The sequence below is a fragment of the Morone saxatilis genome, unplaced genomic scaffold (assembly GCF_004916995.1).
Source record: "Morone saxatilis isolate NCDOM2014 unplaced genomic scaffold, NCSU_SB_2.0 Contig17, whole genome shotgun sequence".
Classification (NCBI taxonomy): Eukaryota; Metazoa; Chordata; class Actinopteri; family Moronidae; genus Morone; species Morone saxatilis.
The window spans coordinates 13,411,994-13,424,289 of NW_023339729.1; the positions used below are offsets into that span (position 1 = coordinate 13,411,994).

Sequence of the window (12,296 nt, forward strand, 5' to 3'; positions counted from 1 at the left end):
AGCAGCGTTTCATAAGCCCACACACTCACACTCACACACACACACACACACACACACACACACTTACACACATAGACACACATACACATATTAACTGAATTGTCAAAGATCTATCATTGTGAATGTACTTTACCATATGTTACTGCAATACTATCATGGATGCTTGGCTCCCTTTCCTTTCCCATTTGATCTTCTCCCAAATTGGTGGCAACTCTTCATTGTAATTTGAATATGACTGTTACACTGAGATGCCAAAGAGCTGTACTGAGCAGCTGTGCCTTTTGCCCAACACCTCTGCTTTATTCTCTCTTGTCTAGTGGGTGAACGGCACCTGTTGAAGGTGAGGGGGCAAATGAAAAGCAATGAACCAAATCAGCATGGTGTGGGGATCACTGTGATTTTACTTGAGTCATGCTGACCCCTTGTGGGTGTTGCATGAAAATGCACCACTGATTTGTTGCCTCACTGTGTTTCCTGTTAATTTGCCCCATGTAGTCCCGCTGAGGAAGAAGGTTCGTAAACTGTTTGGCTCAAAGTCAAACATACCTGAAAGGTGCTGTGTCATTCCAGGTCCATGTGTGTAGTACAGACTTGTTATTACTGTTTTGGAGAGAGATTCTTATTCGCTTTTAATTTATATTTTTCTGTTGTTTTTTTTCTTCTTTTTTTACCTTGAATGTTAACGCTAGTTCAATATTTCCTTTTCCAGGTTTATTGTGTTCCTCTAAAAGTTGAGATTAAAAGATGTGGATCTATACAGTATGTCTGTTGGTTTTTAATTTGTGGGAAGTAATTAAAGTTATTTTTCTGTATTAAACAGCACTTTTAAATAATAGTTAAATAACATTTGATTGAAGTAATCACTATAAAATGGAATCAATGACGTCATACATTTTATTCCCTAAGTGTTTTTCCCTTCATTAGGAAATAAAAAATTCTTGTTTGTTCCTAACATTAAATTGTTCATATCCTTGGATTGGCTCCTCTATTTGAATTGTCCTATGTTTTGAGCTTTTGTCTAAAAGTAACTCATCAGTGAACATCATTAGTATTATTATTTTGATCAGGAATTGTCTGTAAAGTTCCGGGTCATAAAAAGGTTCTGCTTTATTTTTAAAAGGGACTTTGGTCACCAGGAAGTGCTGCTTACCCAATGAGCAAAGTTAGTGACGTGTAGGGCCTTTTCCCTTGTGTGTGTGTGTGTGTGTTCGTGTGTGTGAAACCTGTGAGAAGATAAAGGGGCATGCAAGCCTTGTTGAGCAGACACTCCTGATTGATCAGACCTCAGCGGACAGACATACTTCAGTGCAGTACAGGTAGGAGCTTCATGCTTTTTTTTTTTGTAGTTTTAATTAACTACATAATAAACAATTAAAAACCTTTTACTTTTAATTTTAACACACCTAAAACAAATTACAGCAAATGTACATATGACATGATGTGGTATGTTTTTTTTTCCTGAGAGAAAAGTAAGTTAACAAAGGTGTGATGAAGTTCATCTTAATTAATGTTCTTAGTAGTAATTGCTTACCTGATGTCCATTACTCAGTCATGTCAGTATTGTCATTTTGTATGTAGTTGCAGTGGTGGAAGTAGTATTCAGATCCTTTGCTTAAGTAAAAGTACTAATACCACATTGTGAAAATACTTCACTGCAAGTAAAAGGCCAGTGAAAGTATGTGTATTATGAGTAACATGTCAGAATGAGCTAATTTTAACTTATTTACTGTTGGGTAGTTTAATTTAATGCAATGGATCATATTCTATAAGATCGTCATATTTTTGTAACATCGCTGTTCTGTGAGAGCCACTTATCTCTAAAAAAATCCACATGTCAGAGTTCACATAAGTTTTTTTTTTCAATACTTTATTTAGCGTAAGAAGTACAAGAATTTTCTCAACTCACTCCATCCTTCAGTTTATCAGAAAAAATCACTTTCAAAATCATCAAATGTTGAGGGTATGAAAATGTGTGTTCTAAAAGGTAATTAGTAACTAAAGCTGTTGGATAAATGCACTGGAGTAAAAAGTAAAATATTTGCCTCTGACATGTAATGGAGCACAAGTATAGCATTAAATGGAAATACTCATGTAAAGTACCTGAAATGACCTGAAAGTATTTACTTACATTCCACTGAGTAGTTGTCAAAATTAAATGTAATGTCACTTGTAATAATATCACTGTATTATAACAACCAAAAGACTGAATAAGCCAAATATCATCCAACTCAGTTCTCTTTACCATCATGTAAAAAAACAAAACAAACTTTTGCTTTATACAGTAGAGCAAACCAGCTCCTTTAGTGGTTACATTTTAAAGAACCATGAACTGCTTTTCTCTGACTTTTGAAATTGCATTATTATTTGTCCTGTTTTGCTTCCTTATGGCTCCCATTAAATGCATTCAAATAAACATCATGTGATTTTGCTATGGAAGCATTTTATAGCTTCTTGGAAACAAGTTAACAGTTGTCTATAGTTGGTTCCCATTAACTGATATAGTCAGAGCTGCAATAAGGAAGACAACAAGGATCAATAGCTATAAAAGTAAACTCATGTCTGTTATACAAAGAACAAGCAAGGTGTGTGTGTGTGTGTTTTTTTTATTGTTCTTCGTGGCTACTTCTTTTGTGATTAACAGTAAGTTGATAAGATACCTTACCTTGACTTTACCGTTCAGGCCTGAACTCATCAGAGGACATATGATTAATTGGAGCCAGATTATGGCAACATGTCCATGACCTACATACATGGCACCTTTAAAACCTGTATTTCATAAATTTTATGGCATACTGCAAATTTAAGATGTGAACACTCATACTGATATGGGTTATACATTTATGGTGAAACTAGCACAGTACTATTAAACTCCTTGTACAGTTCAGAGCTGGAGGAAGTGAATTTTTCCTGTCTGCACCAGGTGTAGTCCCATGAGTTTAAACCTGCAAACGTGTCATGTGACTCAAATGTGGGATGGATAATCCTTTAAATAAGTTTCAGGCAAGATTAAAATAAAAAATAAAGTGTGGATACGAAGTAGCAACACACCAACCGAAACCTTTTATTACATCAGCTTGAAACACTTTTTATTTATTTAAAGGAGATTAAGCCCCCTTCTGTTTTCCTGCCAGTTACTGTGGTTAATGACTAACCAAAGCAAATGCCTTTCGACCCATGTTGCTGCTTGCTTGTGTTGTAAGCCATCCCTATGATTGATTTTCCTATGAGGCAAAATGCAAAGCTGTCCATTTCACTAAAATCACCTAAGCGAATAAAGAAGGCAGTGTGAATAATTATACAGCAATTTAGTTCGCTGCTGAACTAATAAAAAAATGTGTTCTCTTTTTCAACAGTGTGGAAAACAAAAACAGCCAAGATGTGTTGCTCCAGCTTTCTCAAAATTATGATGTTTATCTTCAATGGCGGCATCTTTGTAAGTTGGAAAAAAGAAAGCTACTTATTTTCTCTATTTCATGTATGGTTCCACAAGAAAACAGACTATATATATACATGCTTGAGATCAAGCTATAGCCAGGAGACAGATAGTTTGACTTAGTTTATATGAATCATTTTTACACTTCGGTTTTTGTACAGATGAAACAAGCAAGATATAACATATCAATTAATGAGCTTTAGAGGTGATGCTATGTGCAAAGAGCCAAGCTAGCTGTTTTGTCCTGTTTCCTGTCTTTATGCTAAGCTAAGCTAACTGACAGCTGGCTATAAGGATATTAATCTTAATTAATCTAATTCTCGGATAGAAAGCTAGTAAGCATATTTCCACAACATATTCTAAATAATTCTCCCGCTGAACTCCTGCTCACCTGCAAAGGATTTCTCAAATCTGTGGTTCAAACTTTCATCAGTATGTTTTTTAGCAACTTTAGTGCTCAGAATGACTTTTAGGAATCTCTCTTAGCTCCTTTCACCATGTCACCCGTACTCTATCATCAATATATTATACCATTATTTGTGCATGTTTTAATGCCATTTCCATTCTCTACTGTATTCTCTCCATTCTTTCCTTACCCATCGTGCAGGTGGCAGGTGCAGCCATCCTGGGTGTGGGAGTGTGGGTGAAGGTGGACAGCGGTTCTCTGCTGGGTTTACTGGATAATGTGGAAGACATTCCATCTGGGTTATCCCAGCTGGTCAACGTCAGCTACCTGCTCATTGCAGTAGGTGCTGTGTTGTTGGTAATTGGCTTCCTGGGCTGCTGCGGAGCGGTCAGGGAGAGCAGGTGTATGCTGCTAACGGTGAGCCATGTTTGATATGTCAACTTCAGCTCAAGAGCTCAACAAACTGAAGGAATTAATAATAAATAATAATACATTTTATTTATGGAGTGCTTTTCATGATACACAAAAAGACTCTTTACATTAGTTAACATTTTTATCAAACAATGCACTAAAAATATACAACACACAACATTAATCATGTGTTAAAAGCAGTGAGTTTTAAGGCACACCGTTTAATTTTTGTAAAAATGTGCAGAAAACTATTACTATTATTATTATTATATATTGTTATTGTTATTTACTTAGGTAGGGATACAGTAAGACTTTTACATTTATCATTTTCTCCCCATTCAGTTCTTCAGTATCGTGCTGATTATCTTCCTCGCCGAGGTTGCAGGGGCTGTGGTGCTGCTCGTCTTCCAGGATGTGGTAAGTGGCTCTCAAAAGCAAAACAATATCTACTCAGCAATAATTGCCAGTGGTCAGATCTGGAAACTTGAAAAACCATAAAGAACTTTGCTAAAATTGTACCACACAAGTACAATAATTGTCAACTTGTTCTTCTCAGGCTGATCAGCTTCTTGGAAGTCTGGAGGATGAAGTTAAAAGAAGCATTCAAAAAGACTATGGAAGCAGTGAAAGTCTGACCTCTCTCTGGAACGCCACAATGGAGCAGGTATGTGTTTGTGGTGATAAGACCATTGAACTGTTTTTGTTATGATTTTGGATTAACACTTTGTGGTTCTGTTCTAGTTTAAGTGCTGTGGATACAGGAACTTCACAGACTTTGAAGGATCCCCTTATAACATTGAACATGGGAATGCTTATCCACCCACCTGTTGCAATGCAACCTACAGTGAGAATGTATGCAGTGCAAATGGCGCAATTCATTCGGTATGAGACTAAGTTACCTTTGGTTTAACTTCATGCAACAAAACCATTAACTGTGATAAAGTGCAACAGTAATTCTATATCTTTGCTAAAACCTGTTGTTTCTCTTCCAGGATATTGATGGCTGCTTTGAAAAGCTGCTGCAGCTGATAGAGGATAACGCTGTCATCATTGCAGCTGTGGCTCTAGCAATCGCTGCACTTGAGGTACAGAAAACCGTGCTAAACAGCCCAAGTTGTTTACATTTTTTTCAGCCACAAGTCGAGAACAGGGCTGTGTACTCTGGCCACATAGTTTGTTTTCATAGAGTGGTATTTGAACAAAATATCTTAAGAATTGTCATTTGTCATCAGCTCTTTAATGTTGCTACAATTCAATTTATATAATCGTAACAACAACAATACAGAAAATTATCACCTTTATGGAGCTTTATAGTGAGTTTCAGCTCATTGTTTAGCTGTCCAACACCAAACAGCAGACAGACACTGTTAGCGACTAGCTGGTGAACATAGTGGAGTAGCTAAAGGGCTGAATGGAGATTGAATATTGGATTCACATTCATCAGATTGACACAAACACAACTCCAAATGAATGATAATGTTTGTTGCTACATAAAAGTTGGATATATGAATAAGCAACTGTGAGCAAGTTCACCAGATCAACTTAAAGGGTGATGATATATCAATGTTGTGTTCACAACTTGTTTTTTACTCCCCCGAAGTGGCCAAAATAAATCAGTAATTGCAGGTTAATATAAAAGCATAACTAAGTTTCATTGTTTGTCATATTAGGCCGAGGCCACTGACGATTGCTGATTTTGATTCACACCAGTTGTGTTAACTCAAATGTGAATTACGTTCTAGAGGAATGCGAAAAAGTTTCAGTGATATTAATTCATGGCAAGCCATAAATGTTCACTGTCAGTTCAGTAATTGAACCTATAATTGGTCATAATGCCACCAAACACAGCAGACTAATAAATAATTGTCCAGTTATCATCTCTGGAACCCTACATTTGAGTCTAACATCAATACAATTTTAATTAATTTACCTAATAAACATGAAAATAGTTCCGTAGTGACACAATGCATGGCTTTTCAGAAATTTGTAATTCTACAGAATACAGTATTTTCCACAGAATTGTGGTCTATAAAAGTCTATAACCAACATTTCAGATCCATTACACTGTGTTTAGATGATGTGTTGATGAACTTTTGTCTTTACAGATTGCTGCCATGGTGGTTTCGATGGTTCTCTACAAGAACATTGGCAACAAGGCGTAATGTTTCCTGTTTGAGATGAGATAATTGTAATAGGTGAAGAAATTGAAGAAGAAAAAATACTTGTGAGCAGATTTCTATGTATAAAGTTTTTTTATTTGATTCAAAACAGACAGGTTAAGATTTAAGATGTGCTCTACATTACTGGCATGAGCATTAAAATCAAAGACAGAAAGTTCTTCAATGGAGCTGATGTGTTCTTAGTTTCAAAACTGTATCTGTACACATTTATACTGTGAAATATTTATGTTTTAAGAAGGGCTGTTATAAAATTGTATGTGCTGATACATACTGTATAGCTAGTGTGTAATGGTGCACAGGTCAGGAACAATCTGCGTAAGTTGTGTTAGTTGTTTATGTCCCTCACATTCACTGCAGTAATATAATCATTTTATTTTTGTATGTTTGATCATAAATATCAGACTTTTATTTTTGCATTGATTCTGCCTATTTTCACAGGCATGCTTCCATATGTTAATTTGGTAACGTGATATTCAAATGCATGCTTGTTTAGTAAAACTATGTCAGATGATAATGGTAAATGTATTACCCACAAAAAATGGATTCAAAGCTGAATAAAGCATGAACCAAATAACAAAAGCACCACATATGAGAATTATTCTGCATTTTAAACTGTAATGGGTAGATGATCATTCAAGAACATGTATATCAACATCAAGAATAAAAGTACATTCACTCACTCCAGCTTCATGTTTGTATGATATTAACCCATATACTGTGTATTAACTCCAAACTACAAGTCACTAGGACTGATTGATTGGAAGGAGTGCATTCAAAAATATACTAAACATACATTTTCAGTGGACTATAACTGCTTTTCTCAGGGATTTCCTACACAATGTAGCATCCAGAACAAGTAAATGTGTACAAAAGGATTTTTGAGTTGTTAAATATTATACTAAGATTTTGATAAACCCTTAAAGGACCAGTGGGATATAATGTCATCCAGCAGTGAAGTTTCAGGTTGCAACTAACTGAACACTGCTCACGTCTGTATTTGACAAGGAAAATGTGAAGTGTTGGAGAAACTACGGTGGCCTTCAAAGTCTCAAAAAATGCAAAAAGGCCCTAACTAGAGCCAGTGTGTAGTTTGTCTGTTCTAGGTTGCTGTTGGAACATGGGTGTTTCATGAAAGGTGACCCACGGCGTCTGTAGATAAAAACGGTTCATTCTCAGGTAGCAGAAACATAATGATTCATATATTCTGGTGATTCTACACTAATGAAAACTATGAATGATATATGTTTATATGTTACACACTGGACCTTCAACAGAGAGACCTTTGCAAGTATTCCAAATGTTATGAACTGAACTATGTTAATGTAGGTTTAAAGGAGGAAACTGTGAACTCTGGTCAAGAATATCGGGATATCGAGTCCATCATTTTTTTCCACATAAACCCTTCCAATCACAAACTCATTTTGTGGCTCATTTTTGTTGATTGTTTTATTTCCTTCAAATCCCTCAACAGCCTGTGTGCTGTGGGATACTTCTACAGTGGCTTGCTGCAGGTGTGACAGGTCATAAGTACAGTTAGCAAAGTTTATAGGGTTACGCCTCAATAATAAATAATATGAATGAACAGCTATTAAACTACATGGGCAAATGGAAAGGTGAGTGTGTTCCATATGGTCCACCCATATGGTCAGATTAATTTTCCTTATGTAGTGTAAGAAAATTATATTTCAACAGGTTTACATCAGAGTACATTGTGTGTGTCAGCGTGTGTGTATGTTTAGTGGAGTCAAGTTAGTGAAGTTTAATGTGTTCACTGCTGGCTGCTGAAGCAGCAGGTTCACTCGTCACATGCTGTGCCATATTTGATGACTAACCTCAGTGGCGTCATAAGCTGTAAATATTGTCTCTCTTGCTGTCATCATAAAACAGTGGGAACATGTGACTTTGTGTCATATTGTTTTCCTGGGTTAGGCAGTCTTTCTGTTGGTTTGTTTGTGGGCAGTGTTGTATGCTTGAATTTCCCTCGGGATAAATACTCTATCTATCTATCTATCTATCTATCTATCTAGCTAGCTAGCTAGCTAGCTACCTACCTACCTACCTACCTACCTACCTACCTACCCAGCCAGGGGTAGACACAATATTTTGAGAGTATAAAAATATTCCTACTAACATCATCTGTGAAATCCAATCTATCTAACATTTCCAGTTAGAAAGACATTTGGGCATAATAAGTCACACTGCTTCCTGGCAGCATGTCCATTCTCAGTGTAAAGCTTTATGGGAGAACTTCTTTTTTTAACCTGTTATCTGATATCACTTTATATCTTTAAAGCTGTTTTTGTATTCTCACAGGCGTTTACTGTCTGCCCAGGATGAGAACATCTTGCTTGAGCAAAACTGACCTTTAAATGCAATATATCCACAGAACATGCCCAGCTTGTCAGCAACAGCACTCCAAATATGGCCCTGCGGTTCTTTGCTGTCTCTTAGTTGTTGGGCCACTTAATGATAGTTGCAAAGAAGTGCGCTGAAGAGTCAGGCCTGTCCAGAGGCTACCAGACTATCAGTAATGGGTTGAAAGGAGGCCAGATAGATTACCAAAACCACCTCCTGGATGGAGGTGTGGCACAGGTTCAGCCTGGCATTCAGGTGTTTTGACAATGGGGGCTCAGCACACAAGTTCAATAGTTTCCTGATCAGTTTTGTACTGATATACCTTTATACTTAGTGTATACTTTACACCATGCATGCTTTTTATCTGGTTTTATTTATTTTATTTCTCTTGGCTACAGAAGCAAAAGCAGGTAGTTCTGCAAAATTACTCAATAATTCTGAGAGAAAGAAGGTTTTTGACCCTTTTTTAGTTTTTCACAAAAGATTTGACTGAATAAACTCCTTCTAAACTGAGTTTCCTCTTTCTGAAAGAAGGATTCATCATAATTTCCAAGGCTGCTTTTAAACTGCCACATTAAATTACATTAAACTCCAGTGGGAAGCTACAGCAGAAACGTTTTTCCAAAGTTATCACTGAGGCATTGCAATGTAAAAAGAAAAAAGTCAACATTACAGTACAGTCTTTTGTTGAATCAACCTGTCCTGTAAGAATCCTGTACTGTGGTATTTATTCAGGCAGGGGAGATAATACTTTGTCAACTCTGCCCTCTTGTGGAAAACATTTATTCTGCAGCTAGAGGAAGTGATTTTCACAATGCTCACACATATCCTGCACATTACTACAAATATTGTAATTACTCAGTAAGAGGCCTCAGCAACCAGTGTGTGAATATCCCAGGTCAGTGTAGATAAGGAAGTCTTCAGATTAGAGACGATGAGTCATTTACGTTTCCCATCCTTGCATCTATCTTGACCATAATGTTAAGTGGTTGATGGGAAACAGACCTGGAGAAAGAGGCAATGAGGAAAAGTGCCTTTTAACATCAAGGTCTCTATGAGAAAGTCAAACACCCTTTCTATTATAACATTGTCAGCCGGTCGGCCTTCAGTAGCAAGTGTGTGATCAGGTCACGGGTGACAGAGCACCCTGAAGTCTAATGGTGTAATGATGGGATGTCAAGGGGGAGGCTGAGAAGATGCTTGTGGGAATAAATGAACAGGAGATGGCTTGTTTACACAGAGAACATAAACTCATTATTGTTTTACAGCCGAAGGTAATAAAAACACCTGCTTAATAAGAAGGTGTTGACTAGATAGCATCAGTCTTCCTCAAGCTATAGCAAAATAGTTTTAATTTAGTAAAACATTTCCTCTGTGCATGTTTTGAGCATATTCTACTTTTTCATGACATTGCTGAAAACAAATATCATCAAAACATCAAATGAGGAAAGATCTTTTGGAAGAATGGTGTTCAGACCTCCTGTAGTGCAGGGACAGGAGGAATCTAGGTAAAGGAGCATTCAAGCTGTTCTGGCGGCTGACTTTTTTTTTTCATTTCCTGTTTTTCAAAAATTTACTCTAGATTTAAAAAACATAATGAATAAAATGAATAAATAATAAATTAAAGTGATTTAGATAACTAAAATCCATAGCTACAAGTAATCAGTATCCATGGAATTAGCCCCGGATGACATTATTTAACTCCAAGGATCAAATTCCTTCTTCAGATAAATTTTTTATGACCATTTTTTTAAACGCTCACCTTGAAACTAAAATCCTCTCAATCTGGCGACCATCCACGACCTGGAGTTATAAGCTTGGTGTGATGTCTGGTCTGGTGTGGGAATTGCGACACCTTTGCATTAAGGCACAGGTGAGAACTGGCAGCTGCCAATATAAAAGACTCCCTCCATCACACTGACAAAGCACTGACAGCAAGGTTGCCATTTGGAACCTTGGACCATACCACCAGCCAGAGATTTTTTTTAAATACATTTTTGTTAACTTTTGCTGTAACTTTTTAATTGTTTAATCGGGGTTTGAAAATCCATTGCATAATTTCTATTTTTTGTTCTGAGAAGCATCCCTGTCTGTGTCAAAGAATGGCATTCCTTGTCAGCCTTGTCTTTTTGTCAAGTTGGGCAGCTGTAGCTTCTACATTCCCTCATAATACTTTTGACAACATTGTGAAAGGGTCAAAAATCGAATTTGAATCATCTGGCGGCGGACCGGATGAAAAGGCCCGGGGAATAGTTAAGGTTGTGCAGCTGGACCCTCGTGCCCTGGCCCAGTCAGGGTTCTTCAGAAGGGGATTGACTCCAAGAAGCGCCCCCTCCCTCAGCTCCAGATTGTCCTTCCCTGCTTTCTTGTCTCATGGGCGTCCAGGTCCAGCCTCTGCCCCCAAGACCCCAGTGAGTCCACTGCACCACCTGCACCCTAAAAGCCCCACTGAGATGGAACTAAAGAACAGGCAAGGCCTGCAGATGTGGCAGAGAGCTATAAATAAAGGAGAGAAGATGACCATGTCTCTGCCAGTCAACCTGAAGGACACTAAACAGACATGCTCTGCGGTACCTTTCACTCAGGTAAGAGGCTAAGATTTTTGTATCATGTTTAATGCCAGGATTTTAATTCCATTCTCTGCCAAATAGATGTCTGTTCAATGCATGAGCAAGGCAATTAAAAAGAGTGATTCTTTACACAGTCAAATAAAAAATAGCAATGTTAGGAACTGTTTCATTGACAATAAGAGACATGTCTGTTCACTCATAAAGCTCATCATAGCTCTGGTGGAGGATTAGCTGTGATGGCATAGTATTACATAAACACAAAGTGTTGATTTTTACATCCTCAGAGGTAAATTAAGACGGACAATATTGCTGTGATGTTTAGTCTAATCTTGCCCCTCTCTGTTCCCCTCCCAGCGTGTAACAGCCAACGGATGTGACACAGTAACAGTGCACAACAAGCTGTGTTTCGGCCAGTGCAGCTCCCTGTTTGTCCCATCCGAAGGGGAGTTTGCAGGGCTGGGTAGTACTGGGATGGGGTCCCTTAACCACCGGGCCCCCTGCTCCCGCTGCGCCCCATCCAAAGCTCACACTGTGGTCGTGCCCCTGCGCTGTGGAGCCGAGGTCAGGGAGAGGCGAGTGATGGTGGTGGAGGAGTGCAAGTGTGAGACGAGTCGCGAGGAAAAGAGAGCTGAGGCTGGAGCTTCCACACACCTGTTGTAACAAAAATACATGATATATTTATTTCCTTCTGTGATTTGCTACAGTTTAAATAACAGAATAGAGAGACATCATTTGGACTGACTTCACTGTCAAGCTATGGATGTGTGATAATTATTTAGACACTTGTAACCAGTATTACATATGAAGTTGTATGTGTATTTAAATTCGTATTTGAGTCTGAATTTGCGTTTATTCAGAGTAAAACTTTCTGGTGTTTTTCCACCATTGATTGATGACAAAATGAGCTATATAGGTCATGCACTTTTCTGTTGCAACAGATG

General features: G+C 37.7%; 2 protein-coding genes across 2 annotated transcripts; both read left to right on the forward strand.

Moving 5' to 3' along the window:
* The first annotated feature begins 1,216 nt into the window (after nucleotides 1-1,216).
* On the forward strand, nucleotides 1,217-6,647 carry tspan34 (tetraspanin 34). The gene is made up of 8 exons (XM_035659496.1): nucleotides 1,217-1,316; nucleotides 3,354-3,433; nucleotides 4,041-4,256; nucleotides 4,593-4,667; nucleotides 4,807-4,914; nucleotides 4,992-5,132; nucleotides 5,243-5,335; nucleotides 6,356-6,647. The coding sequence occupies exons 2-8, from the start codon at nucleotides 3,377-3,379 to the stop codon at nucleotides 6,410-6,412; spliced, it is 747 nt and encodes a 248-aa protein (XP_035515389.1). The 5' UTR covers nucleotides 1,217-1,316; nucleotides 3,354-3,376; the 3' UTR covers nucleotides 6,413-6,647.
* Nucleotides 6,648-10,632: 3,985 nt separating this feature from the next.
* Nucleotides 10,633-12,015, forward strand: dand5 (DAN domain family, member 5). Its single transcript, XM_035659643.1, has 2 exons — nucleotides 10,633-11,370; nucleotides 11,710-12,015. Exons 1-2 carry the CDS (start codon nucleotides 10,888-10,890, stop codon nucleotides 12,013-12,015), a joined length of 789 nt encoding a protein of 262 aa, XP_035515536.1. The 5' UTR covers nucleotides 10,633-10,887.
* Nucleotides 12,016-12,296: the final 281 nt, after the last annotated feature.

What these genes read in the sequence shown, in the direction of transcription:
- dand5 (XM_035659643.1), top strand. Translation starts at nt 10,888, where the DNA reads ATGGCATTCCTTGTCAGCCTTGTCTTTTTGTCAAGTTGGGCAGCTGTA. An exon ending in CTGCGGTACCTTTCACTCAG is followed by an intron (nt 11,371 to 11,709) that starts GTAAGAGGCTAA and finishes TTCCCCTCCCAG; the next exon opens with CGTGTAACAGCCAACGGATG.
- tspan34 (XM_035659496.1), top strand. Translation starts at nt 3,377, where the DNA reads ATGTGTTGCTCCAGCTTTCTCAAAATTATGATGTTTATCTTCAATGGC. An exon ending in TGCTCGTCTTCCAGGATGTG is followed by an intron (nt 4,668 to 4,806) that starts GTAAGTGGCTCT and finishes TGTTCTTCTCAG; the next exon opens with GCTGATCAGCTTCTTGGAAG. An exon ending in GGAACGCCACAATGGAGCAG is followed by an intron (nt 4,915 to 4,991) that starts GTATGTGTTTGT and finishes GTTCTGTTCTAG; the next exon opens with TTTAAGTGCTGTGGATACAG.